The sequence below is a fragment of the Rhinoraja longicauda genome, chromosome 19, assembly GCF_053455715.1.
Source record: "Rhinoraja longicauda isolate Sanriku21f chromosome 19, sRhiLon1.1, whole genome shotgun sequence".
NCBI classification, from domain to species: domain Eukaryota; kingdom Metazoa; phylum Chordata; class Chondrichthyes; order Rajiformes; family Arhynchobatidae; genus Rhinoraja; species Rhinoraja longicauda.
In genome coordinates, this window is record NC_135971.1 from 18,690,794 (window position 1) to 18,717,325 (window position 26,532).

General features: G+C 47.7%; 1 protein-coding gene across 1 annotated transcript in view; it reads right to left on the bottom strand.

Annotated features, from left to right (window-relative positions):
- The window catches only part of LOC144603169 (zinc-binding protein A33-like), a 30,619-nt gene that overhangs the window by 1,738 nt on the left and 2,349 nt on the right, over nucleotides 1-26,532 (bottom strand). The window contains exons 2-7 of the mRNA XM_078416336.1: nucleotides 25,113-25,216; nucleotides 18,786-19,252; nucleotides 18,599-18,694; nucleotides 17,053-17,286; nucleotides 15,840-15,862; nucleotides 15,624-15,742 (exon numbers count right to left, since the gene is read on the bottom strand). Of these exons, the coding sequence (XP_078272462.1) occupies nucleotides 15,624-15,742; nucleotides 15,840-15,862; nucleotides 17,053-17,286; nucleotides 18,599-18,694; nucleotides 18,786-19,196 (883 nt within the window). The 5' untranslated portion in view covers nucleotides 19,197-19,252; nucleotides 25,113-25,216. The remainder of the gene's footprint in view (nucleotides 1-15,623; nucleotides 15,743-15,839; nucleotides 15,863-17,052; nucleotides 17,287-18,598; nucleotides 18,695-18,785; nucleotides 19,253-25,112; nucleotides 25,217-26,532) is intronic.

Sequence of the window (26,532 nt, forward strand, 5' to 3'; positions counted from 1 at the left end):
CCAAGTTGGGCCCAAACCTCTCCTGCATTGGTGCAGCACCCCCCCCCCCTCCCCCCTAACTCCCTGGGAGATAAATTTTAACTTTAAAATGTGAATAACTTAAAAAATATAACACCGATTTCAATTAAACTCTTTCGATTCGCACCAAAGGGACGACGGTAAGTAAGGTGGGCCTAAAATTGTTGCACTATCGTGTACCTTTTTGTCTGTAGTTCAGGAACGAACAAACAAACAAACGAGAGGTTTAGTACATAGATTTACACTGAGAGTGGGTGATATCTGGAACATGCTACAGAGGAGGTGGTGGAGTGAGATATAATCGCTATATAGGAGATATTTAAATAGTTGAGGTGCAGAAGAATGCTGATGGAATGTGGGCAAATCGATTAGTATAACTGGGAAAAGATGGTCATGGACACAATGGGCCGAAGGGCCAGCCTCTGTAATGTACAACTATGGCTCTCAGGTCCAAGAGCACTGAATGACTCCACAGCCACCGGTGCAGGGTCGTTCCTCAGTCTCTGCGTGCAGTAATGTCTCCTTATCTCTGTCCTACATGGTGCGACCCACATTCTGAGAGTGCCCGCTCTCCAAACCCATCTGACAGGGGAACCATCCTCCCTGCATCCATCCCACTGAGCCCTGTAAGGACTCTGTGTTTCACCGAGATCTCCTCGAATACACCCAAACGCTCGAGTACACAGGCCTAGACTACCCAATCTCACACCGCACAGCAAAATCATTGTCGCAGGGACAAGGATTGTCAATCTTTGCCGCATTCAACTCTGTGTAAGGTTTATCATGCTGTAGGTATGAAAAAAACTAAAGATCACAAGAAAATAGCAGGAGGAGTAGGCTCCACTCCTCAGGCCGACTCCACCATTCAATGTGATCCTGACTGATCTAAGATGGCACCAATTCCTGTTCTCCATAACTGCCAATTTGTCGATCCTTCAAATATCCATCTGTGTTCACTTTGCCTATTCCAATAATCTGACCTATCACTACCTCCTAGGGCAGAACATTTCAGATGTTCACTGCTGTTTATGTTATATTTCTAAGACTTGGATGTGAATGTAGTATGGGAGATAATACGATATTATTTTATACATTAGACATTGTTACGATATTATTTTATACATTAAACATTGTTGTTTAAGGTTTGTAACTACTTAGGCATTAGGCGCCTCTCTGTAACTAATTAAGGCGCTCTAGACATTCTTTACCCTTGACACGTGTCTGTAACTGCGGTGCACAGACGGATAATTAATGGTGGAGCGAGGAGGAGAAACATATGAGTTGGAATGATGGATGAACCAGAATAGAAGATAATGGTGGCAGATAAAGAAAGACATAGGCCTTGGGGTGATGAATGGATGTGAGGGATGGACTAGCAGGGAAATAAGGGAGGCGAAGTATGAAGGGATGTGAGCATTGAGATAAGGATATATTACTGAATGGGATTTAATGGTGGCGGGACAGACGGGTGACTGCAAAGAAATGAATGACTGAAGAAAGGAGTGTGGGTATGAGGTAATGTAAAGAAGATAAGGTTTGGAATAATCCTATAAACATAGACTGCCCGATGTACTAAGTGGGCAGTCAGATGGTTCACATCCTGATTGTTCCAGCCGTTGTTTGCAAATAAAGGCTTTTAACTTCATGAAGAATTCTCCGTGTCATCTGCTTCATTTTGAACACCGGTAACCACGACAAAATTGGCGTAGTCGACAGGATCGGAAAGAGGCCTGTTCAATAACGGACGACAAGCTAAAGGCGCTTCCAAGCCCGTCAGGGGCTCCACGGGACAACAGGAAAAAGGGTGGCCACCCGCAACAAAAAAAGGTAGGCGGTTTTCCGCTTTATTTGGACTATAGCCTGTTGAAAACGGGGGACCTCTGGTGGCACAGGAGCACCCAGGCGGTCCAAGGGCCTCTCCGATCCAACAGAACCTATCGTTAAATTACTTTTTTAAAAAGGAGACCCGGAGGATTGGTGGAGAAGGCTGCGCAGTGGGGTAAGTGGATAATAGTCCAGTAAGATTGTGTGACGTCAATAAGACCTCGTGGATACCGCCCTAAGAGGATAGGGGACTGGATAGATGAGGCGTCCTGTGGATACCGCTCTAGTCAACTAGGGATCTGCACGGGTGTGAGTAAAAATATGTTGCATGGCTTACAGAAGAAACACCGATGAGACACTTCTTCTTGTATGCCAGACATACGGAGATAGTATGGTTGATTTAGCTAAAGCTGCAAGCCACAGTAAAGACTACAACTGCCTTCTAGAGGGAGTGGCTAACGGTTTCTGAAGAAACCAAACTCAGCTTAGGAAAACACATTAAAAGGTTGTTCGTCACAAGATAGGCGGAGTATGTGTCACGCAGGAATGTTCTTTGTCTCTGCCTATAAAGACTGACTGAATGTAACCAAGTCAGGCGAGACTCATACAGATGCTGGTCCTCTGTGAGACGCTCCCTCATAAGAGAATAAAATCAGGCAACCGTCGAGTAACTAACAACTAAGTGTGGACAGTGAATTTATTTATCCACATAATTGGCGCCCAACGTGGGGCCCCACGTCGTGTGATTGACCAAGAAGTACTGAACGAGAGCTCCAAGTAAGTGCTTTTTGGGCTATCAGACGCGCTGGGGCACACGAACGTAAATCTAGAAATCGACGGTTGTTGTAAATCTGAAAGGGACTGGACAGACATAAACTTCTGCTGTTGCCGGAGATAGGGAGGGTGACCACTGTTTCAGGGAAACAGGGACGGTTGAAATAAGGGAGTTATTCAACCGAAGTGTCAGGGACACAGTCAAGTCGGACTTGACATGGGGTCATCAAAATCAAAGGCAGAATCGCTGACGGGCGATGAGAGGTTTATGTTTGGGCAGGACCAGAAATGTTGCAGATATACAAAATTATGGAAGGAAAAGTTCCAGTGGAAAGGGACTTTAAAAATAGATGAATGTAACAAATTAGTATGTGCTATAAGTAAGAGAGCAAATGGAGATGTGGAAATAAAAACTAGAATGGGATATCATGAAGCAAGGTTACGGCTAATGGAGGCAAGGAATCGCCGGGATGGGGAGGATAAAAGGAGAGAGGCAGAGGAAGAGAAAAGGCGAAAGGAAAAAGAGGCAGGTGATGAAGGGAGAACCCATACCGGCACACAAGTAACAAGTGCTTTTCTAAACAAGGAAGATAGTGATTTGTGTGTTGTAGAAGGACGAAGACTACCAACACCGGCACCGGCAGGTCCACCAGCCCCGGTGGAGACATCTGTTCCGATAGCGACATCTGCGTCACTATACCCACCGGTCCCACCATCCGCGCCACCTTCATACGAATGCACAGCGCACCGTCGGGACGGTGGAGGTGACCGACGACAGGAGGAGTTGGACCAAGTGCCAGACCTAGATCCACCCTTGCCCTCCAAAGGGGCAATGGGATACGATCCATCGGACAAAACGACTTCCCGGCTGCGATCAGGTAGGGTGTATAAAATGTTTGGAGCTATGGAGGATGAAGAAACAGACAGAGGTGAAATGTACCCACTAATACAAATGCCAAATCCACATGCGCCAATAGGCGGCGGGGCAGCAGTCCCCTTGTACGTATACCGCCCCTGGACGGCAAAAGACGTACGAAAGGCCGTTGAAGGGATTCCATCGCCTAAAGGGAATTCCGGGCCTTTCCAACGCGCATTCCGTCTTATAGTGGACAGTTACCGTTTAAATCTGGGTGAAGTTGAACAAGTAATGCGTCAACTGGTAGGAGGAGATTTGTGTCTGGTTGAAGGAGGATGGGCACCCCTGCAGGACGGAGTCTTGGTCCCCTGGAGTAACCTGGACGGTAATATCTTCCAAACTGAGTTAGAAGGTCTCCTGGGTAGGGTCCGAGCACACTACTCAGCCCAGGCCGCAGAAATAATCGCCCTAACAAAGGCGTGCGAACTGGGAAAAGGGAAGAAGGTCACAATTTACACTGACAGCGCATATGCCTTCTCCACGGTACATGTATCTGCCGCACAATGGCGGAACCGGGGCATGGTGACGTCAACAGGCAAGAAGATACTACACGCCGAGTTAATTCTACGTCTCCTGGAAGCAGTTCTACAACCAACAGCCCTCGCAATCTGCAAATGTGCAGCCCATACTAAGGGGACAGATGCAGTGACACAAGGAAATCGAAAGGCGGATGAGGCGGCCAAAGCTGCCTCTCGGGAACCGATCACTACAGCAGTTCTAGAACCAGTGGAGCCACTGGACCAACAAGTTTTGCATGACATGCAGAAAAATGCACCCAGCAAAGAAAAGGATCGCTGGAGACGAGAAGGAGCAAACCCTAATGTACAAGGAATCTGGACGGCAACAAACGGCTTGCCCATTCTTCCCAAGTCCCTCTATCGATATGCGGCTATTACGAGCCATGGGGTAACCCATGTCTCGTCAGGGGGAATGATAAGGATAGTGGAAGGACATTATCAACATTATGGGTTTACAGGGTACGCGCAACGGCATTGTGCGCTCTGTGATGTCTGTAGTCGGTACAACCATCAGGGAGCCGTCCGCCAGAAGCCCGGTCTGCTCCCACAACCAAATTACCCTTTTCAAATTTTGCATATGGACTTTATTGAACTGAGTATGTGCAAAGGGGTGAAGTACTGCCTGGTGATTATTGATGTTTTTTCCCGATGGGTTGAGATCTTTCCCACTTCTACAGCCGACGCCCTAACCGTGGCCAAAGCACTAATGTGTGACATCATTCCTCGCTTCGGGGTCCCGGAAACGTTGTATAGTGACAACGCCAGCCACTTTGTGAATGAAATCGTGGATCGCCTGGCTACCAAAATGGGCATTGCATGTAAACGACACTGCTCCTACCATCCACAGTCAGCAGGATTGATTGAACGAACAAATGGAACGGTGAAGAATAAGTTACGGAAGGCTATGGCCGAGACAGGGTTCGGGTGGGTGGATTGCCTACCCTTGGTGTTGTTAAATATGAGGATGACACCAGGGAAGGGGGGTCCCTCACCGTATGAGATACTGTTTGGGAGACCTTACACGTACCCTGGGCTGCAGAGGGAAGAAGAAACGGTAATGGAAGAAGCAACACTGGCAGACTATATGCGTAAACGGCTAGATAACCGAACCTCTGCTATTGCTCCCCCAGCACCAGGTGAGACAGGAAAGGAAGACCTTGAATTGAAGGTAAGGCCAGGTGATTGGGTCTTTGTGAAAGTCTTGAAGAAGAAGAAGTGGAATCACCCTGCTGGGGTATACTGGGTATGCGCTGACCAAAGTGGGGTAGATAACTGTTGTGAGTTCACTATAAAAATAAAGCGGGATTCCATCCTGGTGCTTTGGGCAGAGAATGGGGAAGTGTTCCAGATAATGGAGCAACCAATGAATAAGGCAGAGCCCACCAAGCCACTAGCAACGGAGGCCACCACAATACAGGCCCATCCGATTAAAGTAGTGGAGATTAAAGGGTTTGAACAGTTACGAGCCAATTTAGAGGTAGGAACGGGAACGGACGGAACAAATGAGTGGATAAAGTGGATGATGTACACCACCCGAACAATGGGAAAGGAAAACTGTTATGCCTGCGCCGCGGCTAAACCACGGTTGGTGCCCACGGCGTTTCCCCTTAACATGCGAGAAAGTAGCGGGGGATTACAATGTATGCTGTCGTTATATACGAATAAGGAGACCTAGTGATGAGTCATGTGAGCATTACACTACTTGTTTCCACCTATCACGGGGCAAGGGCAACAGGCCCCGCCCTTTGGGGCAACAGGCCCCGCCCCACGATTGATGCTGAAAGGGTTGACGGTGGACATGCAATGGAAGGCATTGGAATGGAAGGCATTTAAAGGTCGCATGGATGAACTACAACAAGTGTTCATCCCACTTTGGCAAAAGAACAAATCAGGAAAGGTAGTGCATCCGTGGCTAACAAGGGAAATCAAGGATAGTATTAAAACAAAAGATGAAGCATACAGATTAGCCAGAAAAAGTAGCATACCAGAGGACTGGGAGAAATTCAGAGTCCAGCAGAGGAGGACAAAGGGCTTAATTAGGAAAGGGAAAATAGATTATGAGGGGAAAACTGGCAAGGAACATAAAAACAGACTGCAAAAGCTTTTATAGATATGTCAAGAGAAAAAGATTAGTTAAGGCAAATGTAGGTCCCTTGCAGTCGGAAACAGGTGAATTGATCATAGGGAACAAGGTGATGGCAGACCAATTGAACAAATACCTTGGTTCTGTCTTCACTAAGGAAGACATAAACCGTCTGCCGGAAATAGTGGGGGACCGGGGGTCTAATGAGATGGAGGAACTGAGGGAAATCCAGGTTAGTCGGGAAGTGGTGTTAGGTAAATTAAATGGATTAAAGGCAGATAAATCCCCAGGGCCAGATAGGCTGCATCCCAGAGTGCTTAAGGAAGTAGCCTCAGAAATAGTGGATGCATTAGTGATCATTTTTCAAAACTCTTTAGATTCTGGAGTAGTTCCTGAGGACTGGAGGGTAGCTAATGTAACCCCACTTTTTAAAAAGGGAGGGAGAGAGAAAACGGGGAATTATAGACCAGTTAGCCTAACATCGGTAGTGGGGAAAATGCTAGAGTCAGTTATTAAAGATGTGATAGCATCACATTTGGAAAGTGGTGAAATCATCGGACAAAGTCAGCATGGATTTACCAAAGGCAAATCATGTCTGACGAATCTTATAGAATTTTTCGAGGATGTAACTAGTAGAGTGGATAAGGGAGAACCAGTCGATGTGTTATATCTGGACTTTCAGAAGGCCTTCGACAAGGTCCCACATAGGAGATTGGTGTACAAACTTAAAGCACACGGTATTGAGGGTTCAGTGTTGAGGTGGATAGAAAATTGGTTGGCGGACAGGAAGCAAAGAGTAGGAATAAACGGGTCCTTTTCGGAATGGCAGGCAGTGACTAGTGGGGTACCGCAAGGCTCAGTGCTGGGACCCCAGTTATTTACAGTGTATATTAATGATTTGGACGAGGGAATTGAATCCAACAACTCTAAGTTTGCGGATGACATGAAGCTGGGTGGCAGTGTTAGCTGCGAGGAGGATGCTAGGAGGCTGCAGAGTGACTTGGATAGATTAGGCGACTGGGCAAATGCATGGCAGATGCAATATAATGTGGATAAATGTGGCGGCAAGAACAGGAAAGCAGAGTATTACCTGAATGGTGACCGATTGGGAGAAGGGGAGATGCAATGTGACCTGGGTGTCATGGTGCATCAGTCATTGAAAGCCAGCATGCAGGTGCAGCAGGCAGTGAAGAAAGCGAATGGTATGCTGGCATTCATAGCAAGAGGATTTGAGTTTAGGAGCAGGGAGGTTCTGCTGCAGTTGTACAGGGCCTTGGTGAGACCGCACCTGGAGTATTGTGTGCAGTTTTGGTCTCCTAACCTGAGGAAAGACGTTCTTGCCTTAGAGGGAGTACAGAGAAGGTTCACCAGATTGATCCCTGGGATGGTGGGACTTACATATGAGGAAAGACTGGATAGACTGGGCTTGTACTCGCTGGAATTTAGAAGACTGAGGGGGGATCTTATAGAAACATATAAAATTCTTAAGGGGTTGGAGAGGCTAGATGCGGGAAGATTGTTCCCGATGTTGGGGGAGTCCAGAACCAGGGGTCACAGCTTGAGGATAAGGGGGAAGTCTTTTAGGACCGAGATGAGAAAACATTTCTTCACACAGAGTGTGGTGAGTCTGTGGAATTCTCTGCCACAGAAGGTAGTTGAGGCCAGTTCATTGGCTATATTTAAGAGGGAGTTAGATGTGGCCCTTTTTGCTAAAGGGGTCAGGGGGTATGGAGAGAAGGCAGGTACAGGCTACTGAGCTGGATGATCAGCCATGATCATATTGAATGGCGGTGCAGGCTCGAAGGGCCGAATGGCCTACTCCTGCACCTATTTTCTATGTTTCTATGTTTCTATGTTTGTGGTCCCAACTAGGGGACAGGGGTACTTCGAATGCTATAACAGGTACAAACATGGGGGACAAGAGTTGGGCCATTTGACGAGCTGTAATGAGACCATAAACGTCACTAACATATCCCAGTTTGCCAATCAATCCGTAGGACGAGCGGACGTGTGGTGGTATTGTGGGGGGAAAATATTAAGGACTAAGCTCCCAGCAGGATGGCAGGGAACGTGTGCAATGATTCAGCTAGTTATGCCATTTACTATTATCACCCAAGGAATTGGGAAGAACGACGCAACTAAGGCCCAGGGAAGGGTTAAGTGCAGACTGAGGGTACAGGGGTCGTTTGACACACACATTTATATTGACGCTATTGGGGTACCCCGAGGGGTACCGGATGAGTTTAAAGCACGAAATCAGATCGCGGCAGGATTGGTGAGCGCGTTCTTCTGGTGGTCTACGATCAATAAAAACGTAGATTGGATTAATTACCTATTTTATAATCAGCAACGATTTATTAACTATACTAGAGATGCAGTTAAAGGATTAGCCGAACAATTGGATAAAACGAGCCTTATTGCATTGCAAAACCGGATGGCTTTGGATATGCTATTGGCAGAGAAGGGGGGTGTTTGCGTAATGTTTGGACAAGAATGCTGTACCTTTATTCCGAATAACACTGCCCCCGATGGATCGGTGTCACGGGCATTGGCGGGTCTCACCAGCCTTTCCATTGAAATGGCAGAGAACTCAGGGGTCGATACCTCATGGACCGGGTTCTTGGATGGGTGGTTCGGAAAATGGAAGAATTTCTTTATCTCTACAATAACAACTATTATTGTATGCGTAGCATTGTTGACATTGTTTGGATGTTGTGTTATACCTTGTATGCGGGGACTGACCCAGCGCTTGATTGAGACAGCACTGACCAAGCAGGAAAATATGATGTACGAGTCCCTCAGGCAAGAGGAGCCAGGTGACTCCGAGAAGGAAATAAGGCCAGATGTGGAAGGTGAAGCATTGGCGGACTTAAGTCCCGAAGATCACATGGTTAATGTACAACTTTATGAAGACTCTTGTGTATGAAGGCTGTGGGCACAAGGCACGGAAGTGTCGGGCCACGGCTGGATGAAATGAAGAAAATTTGTTATAAAATGTATGTTACATGTATAAAAGGGTGGATTGTGAGTAAAAATATGTTGCATGGCTTTCAGAAGAAACACCGATGAGACACTTCTTCTTGTTTGCCAGACATACGGAGATAGTATGGTTGATTTAGCTAAAGCTGCAAGCCACAGTAAAGACTACAACTGCCTTCCAGAGGGAGTGGCTAACGGTTTCTGAAGAAACCAAACTCAGCTTAGGAAAACACATTAAAAGGTTGTTCGTCACAAGATAGGCGGAGTATGTGTCACGCAGGAATGTTCTTTGTCTCTGCCTATAAAGACTGACTGAATGTAACCAAGTCAGGCGAGACTCATACAGATGCTGGTCCTCTGTGAGACGCTCCCTCATAAGAGAATAAAATCAGGCAACCGTCGAGTAACTAACAACTAAGTGTGGACAGTGAATTTATTTATCCACAACGGGCAAGATAAGACGTCCTGTGGATACCACTGTGGTTAGCTAGGGGTCTGTACGGGCAGGATCAGATGATCTGTGGATACCGCCCTAAGTGAGTAGGGATCTGTACGGGCAGAACAAGAATTGGAATAATTGGATAACATTAAAAAATAAAATTGCAAAATATTAAAGGAATATAGTAGAACTGTAGAAGATAGAAATAGCGTAGTAGGTAGTATAGTGACCATAGAGATGGAACGGAGTGAGAACAAGGACTGCATTTAAACTGACTGACCAAGTGCACTAAAATAAGACGAGTACAATGAATACAATAACTGCAGTTGAACTACTAAGTAAAAAATTCCCCGTATCCAAAGAGGATATTAAAAAACATTCTGAAAAATGGGAAAAAAGGACGAATAAATTGGCTACGAAATGGCCCAAGGAACGCACGTTTGATACAAACACGTGTGATGAAATGGAAGTGTTAATTAAGAACTATAGGCCTAAGGATAAATCAGAAATCCGAGTAACGATAAAGGAAAAAGAACTAGACATGCTTAAATTGTTTAGAATAGAAGGAGAGAGGCTGAGGAAAGCATACCAGGAAAAGAATACTTCCCCAAACAAGGGTGAAAAACCCGAAAAACAGCATGAAAGTCAGGAGCTTCAGGAGAAAAAATCAACTCTGTACCCCAGCCTAAGGGACCCTGGGTATCCCCCTCCCTATTCCGGCCAGGACGGAATAAAGCAGTGCCTTTTGGTGAAAGGGATAGTGGAGATAGAGGGAGAAGTCGCAGTTTGGAACGATGAGCAAGACATAAAGGAATATAGACAGAGAAGGGGGCAGCGAGAAAAGGAAAGGATGAAGCAAGAAGCACGGGAACGAGAAGCAGACATCAGAAGGCTGCAGGACCTCAGGGACAGAAAGATTTATGAGACCCGTCAGGCAGGAAATGAGGAGTATGAGGGACACAGCAACACAGAAACACAGGCATGTAATCAGCAGGCATCAGAGAGAAGGCAAAACTGTGAGAATGAAGCACAATTAGAAAGTGATGGGGAAAGAACAAGGGAGTGTAGAAGGGAAATAGAGGCATCCATGAAGCGCTTAGAGATAGAGATGAGGGAGATGGAAAAAGATATGGAAAGAGAAAGAAAGGAAAGCCAGGGGTACACCCAGAGAAGAATGAGGTGGGAAAGTATACAGGTAGAACCACAACAAGAGATGCCAAACGGGATACAGGAACTGAGGGGGAGAATGATGCCATTACTTCTGAAAAAGGCAGGACAAACCCAGTATATTCCTTGGGTGACCCGAGACCTGAGAAACGCCTTGCCCAACATATATGACGGGGCAGGAAAATGGATTAGGGCCTTTGAGGAGGAAACTATGGGACGGTTATTGGCTATGGGAGATTTGAAGGTAATGGGAACCACGAAATTAGCAGAGCTGTTTGAAATGGCTGGGGTAAAAAACGCAAATAACCCGATGATTGATGGCCAGTCATTTGACCTAGTCAGACCGAGGGTATGGCAGGCCCTCAGAGACTGTTACCCGCTCAAGGTGGACTGTTACCCGCTCAAGGTGGACTTAAAGACATTGAGGGGAGACCCGCTGGGGGACACGGAGAACCCAGCAGCCTATTTGGAGGATCAACTGAAAAAGTGGAGACTTGAAACCGAACAACAAATAGACGGTAGTGAGTTGATGACCACTTTGTTTCGGACCTCTGTGGTGGACGCCACGCCCCCTCAGGTTAAGTTCAGACTGGAAGAGGTGGTGGGGTTGTCAACCATATCCCACTCCTAGTTCAGGGACCACCTGGTTCATGCAGTTGACAAATATCGTAAGGATAGACAAAGACTGGCGGACCAGCACGAAGAGGTGCAGAGAAAAGTGATGCAAATGCAACTAGAAGAACTGAAAAAGAAAGAACGTGAAAAAGGAAAGAAAATGCTGGCAGTAACAACAGACCCGGCTGAAACAGCAGAAATAAACAATGCACCGATGCATTGTGGGTCCTATGACAGAGCCAGACAGAGGCCAGAGAATCCCGTGCCAATAATAAATGTCTTTGGGGGAACGTTTCCTCAAATGCCCTATCAGGGACAAAATAAATCAGGAAATCAGCCCCGACAGGCCTGGGGCCCCCAAGGGGGGACGCAAGGAAGGGGACGAGGAAGGCCAGTAAGTAGATGGGCAGTTGATAAAACATGTTGGGGATGTAATCAGGTAGGGCACCTGAGGAGGGACTGCCCACACCGTCCATGGCCCGGTCCATACTAACAGGAACCCACAGGGGGTGAACAGTGTTTTAACACAGGATCGGCCCCAACGGGCCCGTCTGGAGGCCCAATTGGACTCATGAATCCCCATGCTAGATATTAGGGGTGCCCAGAGAACCCGGATGGGAGGGGACTTTACCCAATGATAACGCGAGAGGCAGAAGAAGAACACATGGTTCAGGTAATTTTGGGAGGACGGTTAACACCTATGATGATAGACACTGGAGCCACATACACTTGTGTACAGCCGCAGTATGCCTCCCACCTTCCCATGTCAGGAAAATTTGTTAAAACTGTAGGGTTGTCGGGAAAAACACAGTTAACACGATGCCTGGAGGGCCATTTAGACACGTGGTGATCGACTATGTGGACATGCTGAAAACGGTAAGAGGGAAAAGATACATGCTGGTAGTAATAGATAGATTTAGCAGATGGGCGGAGGCGATACTGTCTAAAGATGTGGGTGCAGGAACTGTAGTCAAGTTTCCGACTGACGAGGTCATCCCACGATTCGGCATACCGACCGAAATCAGTTCCGACAATGGAGCGGCTTTTATGCAAAAAACAGTTAAGTTGGAGCTGCAAACCCTAAGAGTGAAACAAAGATTTGAGTGTGTGTACCACCCTCAGTCTCAGGGCATGGTAGAAAGGGTTAATGGAACGTTGAAAGCTAAGTTGAATAAGATTTGTGCAACCACAAAGTTAAATTGGATCGATGCCCTGCCACTGGCATTAATGAGCTGTCGCATGCAAACTAATCGAATAACTCATTTAACACCACATGAGATGCTCACTGGCAGACCCATGCCGATACCCAGATGGAGAGGTCCTTACAAGGGACCAAGCCTGGAACAATTAGAGGTGGAAGTGAAACAATACATGCAACAGTTAACTATGATACACAAGTCTATTTATACACAGGAAAAGCAAAGGGAGCCAGAGGTGGACCAGGAAGAAGGGCCTATTAAACCCGGAGATCAGGTTTATGTGCAAGCTTTTCGACGAAGGTGGAATGAGCCAAGAAGGGAACGACCGTTCACGGTAACTAAAGCCTCACTGACTGCCGTCCAGGTAGAGGGCCAGTCTACATGGTACCATCTCAATCATTGTACAAGGACTGTCCCACAGGCACAACCTGTGAATAACCTCGAGGTAAGCGGGCAAGAGAACGAAAATACAGGAGAAGAGGTAAGCGAGCATGAGAACGAAAACGCAGGGGAAGGATCAAGCATTGACCAGATCATAAAGGAAGTCTTGGGGGACATTAGTCACTCTGAGGTTGTTGAAAATGAGGTTGTGGGCGCCTGTCCTCCTCGCGACAATATGGGTGGAGGCGACATGGGGGAGGCCACCATTGCTTCTTCCAACTCAAACCTGGAAGTCATCGACTTTGCAGACTTGGACTTGGCAGAACCAGACTGGTCCTAACGTTGCCCTGCTAGGGTCAGGGGAGCAGGTGCGGAATCGAAGGGACATTAAGAAAAGGGATGTCTATTGAAATCGCCCTGCTTGTAATTGCTATAATATTGTGTTGTGTTTTTCCATGTATCAAATCTCTCCTCCTGCAAGCTACTGTGAAGCAGTTCCCGTTGTTCCAGGATAAGAGCACGTCTACCCTCCAAGGGAAGCAGGCCCCGCCGATAGAATACTATAATGACGACCAAATTGCATTGGAGGAGTACTAGGGATATAGATTGTAAGGGTAGCTGGGTCTTTTTTCCTACCCCAGGCAAATGGGGGTGGGGTTTTGGCCTAGTGACCCAGGACTTTAGTATGATAGAGGAAGAACACAGACGAGCTGCACATTATATATCTCAACACCCTGAAGTGGGGGCTAATAATGATCAGGTTTATGCCGTAAGCCAATGACATGTGCGACTGTTAGTTTTCTTTTTCTGTGAGACCATGTAGGTCTCAAAGGGGGATATATGGGAGTATATATTTTGTATAGTGCACGAAATTCAGACATTCAAGTGTTAACTGTGTAGCATGTGTACTCTTAGGCATTCCTCAGTTAGCCTGGCATTATTCCTCAGTTAGCAGTCCTTAGATCCCTTGTTCCATATTTGGGTCCTTAGACTTAATCCTTAGGCATTCCGACTTTGGTAACCTTTGACTTAGCAATTGCCTGTATACCATTATCTCTTTGCCTTGTCACATTTGGATGAAAGATAATGGTGGCAAGAGAAGAGAAGACATATGTCTTGGGAGGATGGATGGACTACAATAGAAAATATGGGTGGGGGAGTGTGAAGAGATAAGAGTATTAAGATAAGGGTAAGGCAGTAAATGGGATTTAATGGTGGCACACCAGACAGGAGGACTGCAAAGAAATGAATTATTATAGAGCAGGAGTGTGGGTATGAGGTAATGTAAAGAAGATAAGGTTTGGAATAATCCTATAAACATAGACTGCCCGATCTACTAAGTGAACAGTCAGGGCAGTCATGCGGTTGACTTCCTGATTGTTCCAGCCGTTGTTTGCAAATAAAGGCTTTTAACTTCTCGAGGAATTCTCCGTGTCGCCTGTCTTAATTTCGAAGCTAAAGAAAACCACGACAGCCTCCACAGCCTTCTGTGGCAATGAATTTCACAAATTCACCACCCTCTGATTAAAAACATTTCCCCTTATCTCAATAGACAATAGGTGCAGGAGGAGGCCATTCGGCCCTTCGAGCCAGCACCGCCATTCAATGTGATCATGGCTGATCATTCTCAATCAGTATCCCGTTCCTGGCTTCTCCCCATACCCCCTGACTCCGCTATCCTTAAGAGCTCTATCTATCTCCTTCCTAAAAGTACATCCTTTAATTCTGAGGCTATGACCTTTAGTCCTAGACTCTGTCGCTAATGGAAACATCCTCTCCACATGCATTCTATCCAAGCCTTTCACTCTTCTGTATTTTTCAAAGAGGTCCCCCCTCATTTTAAATTCCAGTGAGTACAGGCCTAATGCCGACAAACGTTCATCATAGGTTAATCTACTCATTCCTGGAACAGACTATTCAGACTGGGACATTTTTTCTTGGGAGCCTGTCAGAGAAACATTATCAATGTGTATAAGATGCACAGCTAAGGTGATTAGCCACAATACTTTACTCAAGGTCGGAGAGTCTGAACCTCGAGCGCATCAGTTTAAGATGAGAGTGGAAACAATAAAAAGGACCTGAGGACCAGGTTTTTCAGTCAGTGGGTAGTGTAGATGTGGAACGATCTGACAGAGGAAGGGGTCGAGGCAGGTACAATTACAACAGTTCACAGACAATTGGGTAGATACGTGGATAAGAAAGACTTGGAAGGATATGAGCCAGACTCAGGCAAGTGGGGCTAGCTTGGTTGGACAACTTGGTTGGCATGGTCGAGTTGAGTCAAAGGGCCTGTTGCTGTGCTACAAAGCTCTCTGACTCAGTGATGCTTCCCAACAGATGAGCTTGGTGGGAGATCAAATCTTCAATTTCCCTTCAGTTCAAAATAACATTAATCTTTACATCTTTGTATAACTTAAAGATAGACCAATCAAAGGTAGACACAAAATGCTGGAGTAACTCAGCGGGACAGGGAGCAGCTCTGGAGAGAAGGAATGGGTGACGTTTCGGGTCGAGACCCTTCTTCAGACTGAAGAAGGGTCCAGACCCGAAACATCACCCATTCCTTCTCGACTGAGATGCTGCCTGTCCCGCTGAGTCACTCCAACATTTTGTGTCTACTTTCGATTTAAACCTGCAACTGCAGTTCTTTCGTACACATCTTACTTCAAGATGTCAGAAACAAGAACAATGGAAAAGGTATTAGCTTTACCTTGCTTGAAGTCATCAGATGTTTCTTTAAATGTTGTGTTGAATGAAACAGGGCAATGAAACTTGTCAATCGGCAAGGCCTCCTCTACCACCGACAGTGGTTTGGCTTCATCACGAACCCTGCGAATATTTAACAGCTGTTTATCAACTGAGCATTAGAAATGTTTTGAACTGTTCCACGAAAACTTATAATGTTTCCGTCAAGAGCATGTCCTACCTTTGCTTGCGACCAGCTTCCCCCTGAAAGAAATAAAACACAAATCTCAATTGACTGAGATGGACCGTCCTCACCCCGACAGCGGGAATTTCTCCACATTTCTACAACCCTCTGATAATTCCCATTTCCCAACTCTTATCTCCGCTGCCATGCAGATAGAAAGCGGACATTACCGTCGAGACATAGAACGATGGGGAAAAGCACAAGGAATGTTCATGAGAATGATGCCATGACTGAGAGGATGGAGCTCAATGTAAAGACTGGGCAGGTCGTGGGATTTTATCTGGAGAAAATGTCAGGAATGATGAGATAGGATTTAATTTATCGGTGGATTTAAATGGGTGAGGATGAAATAATATCTCTAATCGATGGGAGAGCAAAAATCAAAGCTGAAATGTAACGTGGTCTTCAACAAATACCGAAAGGAATGCAGTCATGAGAACATGGACCTCACTAGCATTGGAGGGAATGAAGACAACAGCAGAGATACATTTAAGGGCAAGTGGGATAAACACGCGAGCGCTCCTGGAATTCGGGGTATTGTTACCGGGTGTGGTGAGTAGATGGGAGGGATGTTGAGTGGAGTAGAAATCCTGACTGGATAGGATGTGCCGAATGACCTGTCTATGATGCAGAATGGGATGTCATTCTATGGTGAACAAAGGTGGCTAAAACAAACAGAGCAAATTCCCCCAAGGTGACCGCCCACTGCTGATGGGAACCGGATATAGATGTTCAATCTGCTGTGTGCGCCACATTCTAGATTTCAATGTTAATCCCCACAATGTGGTCATGGCTGATCTAGCCCAGGAACAAACTCCTCCGCCTTGTCCCATTCCCTTTGATTTCAGTTCCGCGAATTTTCAAAAATGTATCATCCTCTGGTATAAATACGTCTAACAGGTTAAACCTCTGAGTCTCTTGGTTGGAGAATCCCAGAGATTTACTGTCCTCTGCTCATTCGTGGACCTTGGGATCACCCGTCGTAGTTCTCAACTCTACAGAATACAAACACCTCTCTACATTCAGGCCAGGCAGTCCCGAGATCCCATAGATTATGCGGGAGGCCAATTAGTTTGGGAACAACAGCTGGAACAGATGAAACATTTACCCAGTTCTGAATTACTGGTAAATGCAGCATGTATTTCTGAAATATCCCCCTCCATTTTGTGACTGCACTTTCACTTCGCCAGACTGTGGTGTAACCCCTCACCTTCAGAAACACCACACTGTCCTTTTGATCCATCTGCTGCTGCAACTTAGAGAGTTCCTCCTGAATAGATTTTAAATTCTCTTCGATCTCTCCAAGATTTTTCTTCATTCTATTCAGAATCCTCTTCTCTTCCTCCCGGATATCTGCCTGTACGCGCTGCTCTTTCTCAGTGAGAATCTGGTGCAGTTCAGCAAACTGGGATGCGATCTTGGACTGAAGGTTGTGTGACTGTTCCTGTCAAATGAAAGGTGAAGATCAATATGTGATGTCACTGATTGTGTTTCCCTCAGAGGTTGACGGTGACATTTGTCCTGTGCATTTTTTATTTGCGTTGGCAATTCAATAGTTTGTCTAAATGCTTCTGAAGTGTTGTGAGGGTAATCTGATAACCCATCAATCCTCTACCCCTAATGCAATTCCCAGCTGCCTATTCCTTTTCAAGTGCCCATTAATTCCCATTTATCCGTCCACCACCCCCTAGTGGGGCGCCGCAAGGCTCATTGCTGGGACCGCAGTTATTTACAATATATATTAATGATTTAGACGAGGGAATTAAATGTAACATCTCCAAGTTTGCAGATGCCACAAAGCTGGGCGGCAGTGTGAGCTGCGAGGAGGATGCTGTGAGGCTGCAGGGTGAGTTCGACAGGTTGGGTGAGTGGGCAGATGCATGGCAGATGCAGTAAAATGTGAATAAATATGACGTTATCCACTTTGGTGGCAAGAACAAGAAGGCAGATTATTATCTGAATGGTGTCAGATTAGGAAAAGTGGAGGTGCAATGAGACCTGGGTGTCCTTGTACACCAGTCAATGAAAGTAAGCATGCACGTACAGCAGGCAGTGAAGAAAACTAATGGCATGTTGGCCTTCATTGTGAGAGAATTGGAGTTTAGGAGCAAGGAGGTCCTACTGCAGTTGTGCAGGGTCCTGTTGAGACCACACCTGGAAAATTGTGGGCTGTTTTAATCTCCTAATTTAAGGAAGGACATTCTTGCTATTGAGGGAGAGCAGTGTAGGTTCATCAGGTTAATTACCGGGATGGCAGGACTGACATATGATGAAAGAATGTATCACAAATGCTGGAGTAACTCAGCAGGTCAGGCAGCATCTAGGAGAGAGGGAATGGGTGACGTTTTGGGTCGAGACCCTCTTCAGACTGATTCTGAATGGGTCGACTGGGCTCGTATTCACAGGAATTTAGAAAGATGAGATAGGATCTTATAGAAACATGTAAAATTCTTTAGGGATTGGAGAGGCTAGATGCAGGAAAAATGTTCCCGATGTTGGGGGAGTCCAGAACCAGGGGTTATAGTTTAAGAATAAAGGGTAGGCCATGATCATATTGAATGACGGTGCTGGCTCGAAGGGCCGAATGGCCTACTCCTGCACCTATTTTCTATGCAGCACCCGAGGTCAGGATCGAACCCGGTCACCAGAACTGGGAGACAGCAGCACTACTTGTGTCACTGCGCTGCCCTGTTATTACACGCATCACAGGGATCAAACCTGCACAAGATCAGGAAATCGAAACTTAAAAGCCTTACCAGAACTCCAGAAATCTTCTCTTTCTGTTGCTGCTCCATTTGCTGGATCCCTGATTTATCTTTTGTGAGAGACTGGATGGAAGCTTTAACCTGACCCTGCGATTGTGTTTGAAAATCGGAGAATAAAAGCGTTAGACAATAAAGACGGAATTAAACAATGATGCGATCAAAATCGGTTTGCTTTTACCTTGTAGTTTTCAACAGCTTCTTTAACAGGCATGAAGCTGTGAGACTTGTGTTCCCGCCCAGCTGCACAAACCACACAGATCAGCTTCTTGTCAGTTTCACAAAACAGCTTCAGTTCTTCCTGATGTTCCTCGCAGTGAAGTTTACTTTCCTTCTCTGTCCGATTCAGGCTCAGTGTTCGAAATTTCTCAGCCAGTCTCGCCAAGGCCCGACTCACCCTGAGGGTGCGGTCTGTAAACTCCTCTCTACATTCCGGGCAGGAGTTTCTCCCCTCCATGTCCCAACTCTGTGTGATACAGGAGCGGCAGAAGTTGTGCCCACACTCCAGTGACACCGGATCGGTGAAGAAATCCAGGCAGATGGGACAAACTACCTCCTCGGTTAAACTCTCGAACCTGTCTTTCGAAGCCATTTTTTAACTCTGCCATTTCCTGGTTCAAAACGCATGTCCACTGCGCACGCCGCCGTCTAGAGGAATGAATGTAAATCTGACGCAAATGTTCAACGTGAAGATGCAGAAACAAGAAACTGCAGATGCAGGTTTACAAAAAAAAAAAGTACAAAGTGCTGGAGTAAGTCGGTGGGTCAAGCAGCACATCTGGAGAACATGGACAGCTGATGTTTCGGGTCTGGACCCTTCTTCAGACTGATTGTAGGGGGTGGGAGATGGAATAACGAAGTGAGGAAGGGGGCAGGACAAAGCCTGGCTGGCAATAGGTTGACACAGTTGAGGGGGAGAGGGAGTTGATAGTCAGACGGTTGGACAAAGGCCAGAGATGAGAAGACAGAAGGTGTGTGACAAAATGATTGAGGACTTGCGAATTGTGTCCTGATCTTCAAACAGTCTTCTCCTCAGACGGCCAAAGGTTGTGCAGGTGCACTGAAGGCGCTGGTGAGTTTCACCATCAACGTCTGCCTTCCTCTGGGAAGAGGAGCGCCGGCCAGAGCACCCGAGGGTCACCATCGTTACGACCATTTTAAAGGAAGGAGACAAATCCACCCGCGGAAACTATGGAGGGTTCCCCCGCTCTCTACCACAGGGAGGGGTCAGTTACACATTAAACTGTCCTGAATATAGACGGAAGCGGAGAGTAGCGCTTGGGACAGTGTAAGGCAGGATCAAATGCTGGAAACAACTGCAGAGTGGATTCACGAAGATGGTGCCAGGATTTGAGGGTCAGAGCGAAAGGGAGAGGTTGGGCAGGGAAGGATTTATTGATTGGAGCGCAGGAGGCTGAAGTGCATAAGATCAAGAGGTGAATAGACAGGGTGAATGCACAGTCTGTTACCCGGAGCAGTGGAATCGAGAACTAGAGGACACAGGTTTGTGGTGAGAGGTGCAAGATTTAATCGGAACCTGAGGAACAACATTTTCACACAGAAGGTCGTGGGTGTCTGGAACAAGCTGTCAGAGGGGGTAAGTGAGGCTGGACAACAACGTGGAGTGGAGTTGAAGCCCCGTTTCCTGAAGAAAGAGGATACCTCCGCATCACCCCTCCTCCACTTGCTCCTCCTTCCCCTCATCCCTCCTCTTCCTCTCCAGCACCCCTCATCCTCTCCCTCCACTCCCTCTCCCTGCACCTCCTCCTCGCCCTCCTCTTTCGCCTCTCCTCCTCCCACTCTCCCTCATCCCTCCCCTTCCCCTCACCCCTCCTCTCCCTCGCCTCCTCCTCTTCCTCTCCTCCTTACCCCTCCATTTTTCTCTCCACCAGTCCCTCTCCTCCTCTCCCTCACCCCTCCATTTCTCTCTCCTCCTCCACTCCGGGCCTCCAAGGCCGCCTCTCTTCGCTGCCGCCACCGCTCCTTGTGGAGCCGCTGCCGGTCGGGGTCGGGGCCGCCGCTATAGGCCCTGCGGAGAGGGTGGAGGAGGGGGATGAGGAGCCGCGGCAATAAACACCTCCACAAGTTCCACGGCATGATTTGGCACAGAATACAGGAAGAACAATGCAACAGTCTTGTCGTGGTTCAATCTGAGCTACAGCCCACTGTCCCAATGCACATTATAAGCAGATGCCACTGTGCTAAATGTTGCAACACCCCTGCACACTGAGGGCAATTTACCGAGGCCAATTAACCAACACACCCGCATGTCTTTTGGAGGTGGGAGAAACCCGCAGCGCCTGCAGGAAACCCACGTGGTCACAGCGAACAGACTGCAACATTTGAACTCTGGTCACTGGCCCTGTGAGGCAAAGGCTCTCCCTGCAGCTCCATAGCACGTCAAATGTCCCCACCTGCGCCACATTAGGCAGGGAATGGTTTTGGGTAGACTGATGGGACTGAAGGCTGATAAATCCCCAGGGCCTGATGGTCTGCATCCCAGGGTACTTAAGGAGGTGGCTCTAGAAATAGTGGAAGCATTGGAGATCATTTTTCAATGTTCTATAGATTCAGGATCAGTTCCTGTGGATTGGAGGATAGCAAATGTTATCCCACTTTTTAAGAAAGGAGGGAGAGAGAAAACGGGTAATTATAGACCAGTTAGTCTGACATCAGTGGTGGGGAAGATGCTGGAGTCAATTATAAAAGACGAAATTGCTGAGCATTTGGATAGCGGTAACAGGATCGTTCTGAGTCAGCATGGATTTACGAACGGGAAATCATGCTTGACAAATCTACTGGGATTTTTTGAGGATGTAACTAGGAAAATTGACAGGGGAGAGTCAGTGGATGTGGTGTACCTCGACTTTCAGAAAGCCTTCGAAAAGGTCCCACATAGGAGATTAGTGGGCAAAATTAGGGCACATGGTATTGGGGGTAGGGTACTGACATGGATAGAAAATTGGTTGACAGACAGAAAGCAAAGAGTGGGGATAAATGGGTCCCTTTCGGAATGGCAGGCAGTGACCAGTGGGGTACCGCAAGGTTCGGTGCTGGGACCCCAGCTATTTACGATATACATTAATGACTTAGACGAAGGGATTAAAAGTACCTTTAGCAAATTTGCAGATGATACTAAGCTGGGGGGGGGGGGTAGTGTGAATTGTGAGGAAGATGCAATAAGGCTGCAGGGTGACTTGGACAGGTTGTGTGAGTGGGCGGATACATGGCAGATGCAGTTTAATGTAGATAAGTGTGAGGTTATTCACTTTGGAAGTAAGAATAGAAAGGCAGATTATTATCTGAATGGTGTCAAGTTAGGAGGAGGGGGAGTTCAACGAGATCTGGGTGTCCTAGTGCATCAGTCAATGAAAGGAAGCATGCAGGTACAGCAGGCAGTGAAGAAAGCCAATGGAATGTTGGCCTTCATAACAAGAGGAGTTGAGTATAGGAGCAAAGAGGTCCTTCTACAGATGTACCGGGCCCTGGTGAGACCGCACCTGGAGTACTGTGTGCAGTTTTGGTCTCCAAATTTGAGGAAGGATATTCTTGCTATGGAGGGCGTGCAGCGTAGGTTCACTAGGTTAATTCCCGGAATGGCGGGACTGTCGTATGTTGAAAGGCTGGAGAGATTGGGCTTGTATACACTGGAATTTAGAAGGATGAGGGGGGATCTTATTGAAACATATAAGATAATTAGGGGATTGGACACATTAGAGGCAGGAAACATGTTCCCAATGTTGGGGGAGTCCAGAACAAGGGGCCACAGTTTAAGCATAAGTGGTAGGCCATTTAGAACGGAGATGAGGAAGAACTTTTTCAGTCAGAGAGTGGTGAAGGTGTGGAATTCTCTGCCTCAGAAGGCAATGGAGGCCAGTTCGTTGGATGCTTTCAAGAGAGAGCTGGATAGAGCTCTTAAGGATAGCGGAGTGAGGGGGTATGGGGAGAAGGCAGGAACGGGGTACTGATTGAGAGTGATCAGCCATGATCGCATTGAATGGCGGTGCTGGCTCGAAGGGTTGAATGGCCTACTCCTGCACCTATTGTCTATTGTCTATAACTCTCCTGATAAACAAATCTTCCAGACCCGATAGAATCCTCGTAAACCTTCTTGCACCCTCTCCAGTTTGCCAACAACCTCATTGTGTCAAACGCTGTCTTTAATATCCTGACTTTTGAAAGAATGAGCAACAAACACATTCTTCACCTCCCTGCCTGTCACCGTTGCATCTTCCATGGCACTGTGTACCTGCACCCCGACATCTCTCCGTTCTATAAAGCTCCCCGTTTACTGTGTATGTCGTGCCCTAGTTTGTCTCAGCAAAGTGCATCGGCTCACCTTCACATGAATAAATCCCACCTGCCGTTCCTGAGCCCATTGGCCCAGTTCACAGGGATCCCATTTACTCTCAGTAAAGACTCTCAGAGTGGAGACCTTCTTCACTCTCCACAATGTTACCAATTTTAGTTTAATCTGCAAACTGACTCCCTACATACACACCCAATCGTTTATCTAAATAAGGAATAACAGTGGACTCTGTCTCCAGTCTGAAAAACAACCCACTACCAACATCCTCTGTCTGTGACCTTCAGGTAATGTTGCATTCCATCGGCTAGTTCACCCCGGATTCCATGAGATCCAACCTTCCAGAGCGGCCTCCCATGTGGTGTGTAGAAGTTGCATCTCTCAGAGGGCAGTGAATATCACCCCTCCTCCTTTTGCTCCTCCTCAACCCTCCTCTTCCTCTCCTTCACCCCTCCTCCTCTCCCTCTCCACCACTCCCTCTCATCCTCTCCCTCTCCCTGCAGCTCCTCCTCACAACCCCCCGTCTTCCTCTCCTCTAACTCTCCTCCATACCCCTCCTCTTCCTCTCCTTCACCTCTCCTCCTCCTCACCCCTCTTCCTCTCCACCTCTCCCTCATCCCTCTCCTTCCGCTCCTCCCCCTCGATTCCTCTTCTTCACCTCCTCACCCTTCCATTTTGGGCTCCTCCATTTCCCTCTCCTCTTCTCCCTCACCCCTCCATTTCCCTCTCCTCCTCTCCCTCACCCCTCCATTTCTCTCTCCTCCTCTCCCTCACCCCTCCATTTCTCTCTCCTTCTCCACTCCGGGCCTCCATGGCCGCCTCTCTCCACAGCCGCCGCCGCTCCTTGTGGAGTCGCTGCCGGGCGGGTCGGGGTCGGGGCCGCCGCTGCAAGCCTGGCGGAGAGGGAGGGGGATGAGGGGGAGAGGGTGGAGGAGGGGGATGAGGAGCCGCGGCAACAGCGGGTCTCGGGTTGCCGCCGCCATCAGCGCCATGGGGTCTTGCTTCCATAATACCGGTTGCCATCAAAGCTGAAGTGAGCAGTAATCAGTCGGTCTGTGTAGGAAGGAACTGCAGATGCTGGTTTAAACCTAAGATTGAGTCTGAAGAAGGGTCTCGCCCCGAAACGTCACCCATTCCTTCTCTCCAGAGATGCTGCCGGTCCCGCTGATTTACTCCAGCCTTTTGTGTCTATCTTCAGCAATCAGTCGTTGACAAGCTTTGAGTTTAAAGTCTGAAGATGTTAGAGGGGATGATTGAGGTGTAAGTGAGGAGAGAATCAGGCTGGCAGATGGCATCACAGATCCTCATTACACGATAATCAGAAAAAAAGATAAGGTGTGAACAAGAGCTGGTTTAAAAGCATTAAATTCTCCAACTTACTTAGCTTCAGTAAGTTTTAGAGATATAGGTTTCAAATGTATTTTTTTGTCACGTGTACCAATTAAGGTACAGTGATATGCGAATGACCATAAAGCCATACAAAAATAAAAGCAACAAGACACAGAATTACAAAAAAAGTATTTCTGTTCCGTTGACGAACGCAGTTAACGCGTTGAAATGAACGGATCGACAGCTCTGATTCCACTTGCTGTTTATTTCTCTCTTCCCACATTTACATTCCGCCTGGTTTTATTTCCGCGCTCACTGGGGTTTTACAACGAGGAATTTGGGGATTAAATGGGAGCCGTTCAGCGCCGACCTGTTGTCCACCGGGTTTCGGCCCCACAGCCCCCGAGCCCCGCTCCTGACGCCGGTCCCGGGACCCGACCCTTTTACACACCCGGAGCGGAACCAGAGCAGATTCTCAGCCAGTTGTTTTCATCCCAATAAGTCTCGAAGAAAGGATAAAGTTTCCCCGTGAATTTATTCCCAGTGAAGGTGTGGATTTGGGACTTGGTGTCCGCGTCGTAAAATGAAACTGTCCCGGACTCGTAACTGAGATAAACTCCCACCCTCCCGGGGATGGGACAGGCGGGGAGACGGGATGGAGGGGAGGTGACTGCATCAAACTCGTCACCCCACCACCTGATGCTCCAGACTCCAGTCTCCGGGGTCAGTGTGACCGGTCTCTTCCTTTCCACAGACTCTGCGGCGACTCCCAGACTCCAGAGCCGACTCCCCGCCACCTCCACCTCCCAGTAATGTCTCCCCAATGTGAATCCCTCCGATCCCAGCACACACGCACTGACTGTAAACCTCTACCCAGTGTCAGGGAGGCTCCTCCGGGTCTCGGTCCATCACACCCTCTACCGATCCAGACACCTCGAGCCGCGGACCCGCTGTTTCCACATCCAGGGTGACGGAGACTGGGGGGAAAAAACAGAGAATCAGAGAGTCCCCGGGGGTCGGGGGGAGACTCGGGCAGCGCGGCCCCGGGACCGGGGGAGAACATGTCTCCCGGAGTCTTTATCCGGGATGGAGAGGGAATTTTGTGAGGTTTCGGGTGGGGGGAGGGGGAGGGCGGGGAGGACGAGTGCAGAGAGTGAATCTTATAACCCATCAATCCTCTTCCCCCAATACAATTCCCTGCTGCCTTTTCCTTCTCACGTGCCCTTTAATTCCCATTCATCCGCCCACCACCCACTTTCACAGGGATAACTTGAAGACGCCGATTGACCATAGAACCAGTGTGTATTGTGGACGTGGAAGGAATCCGACGTGGTCACAGGGAGAAGGCGTGAACCACACGGGCAGCACCCAAGGTCAGGATGGAACCCGCTCACCAGAACTAGGAGACAGCAGCACTACTTGTGTCACTGCGCTGCCCTGTTGCTTCTGCTTTGTTGCTGCTCCATTTGCTCTGATTTCTTTTTTAGGTGAGATTTCGAAGGAAGATTTCTCCTGCTCCTGGGAAAGGCAGCCAGCATCATCAGAGACCCACGCCACCCTGTGTGGGATAGTGCTAATGTACAGGTATCGCTGGTCAGCACGGACACGGTGGGCCAAAGGGCCTGTTTCCGCGCTGTATCTCTTAAAGTAAACCAAAGAACGTTTTTTAGCCAAAGAACAGTGGGAATGTGTGACCCACTCCCTCAGGTTGAACAGAATAGAGTTAATATATTTTAGTTTAAAGATACAGCACGGAAACAGTTCCTTCAATCCACCGCGTCCACGTCGACCATCGATCACCCTCGTTCTATAGTATATCACTTTCTCATCCGCTGGTTAGCACTCAACAAAAGCTTCTCACTGCACCTCGGTACACGTGACAACTAAACTCAATCAACGAAACTCAAAACTACCGAGACACCGGGGAGGACATACAGCGCAGAAACAGGCCCTTCGGCCCACCGGGTCCGCACCAACCAGTGATCCCCGTTCACTAGCAATAGGCTAATCACTAGGGACAATTTACAATTTTTACCGAGGCCAATAATCCTACGAACCGACACGTCTTTGGGATATGGGAGGAAATCGGAGCACCCGGAGGAAACCCACGCAGTCACAGGGAGAATGTGCAAACTCCACACGGACAGTACCAGAGGTCAGGATGGAAACCCTGGTGTCTGGCGCCGTGGGGCAGCGGCTCTACCATCTAGGCCACTGTGCCACCCGAGGGAAAAAGAAAAAAGGGGGTAATGCCGATAGTTTTAAACTGAGGAGGAAGCATGAAGACCAGAAA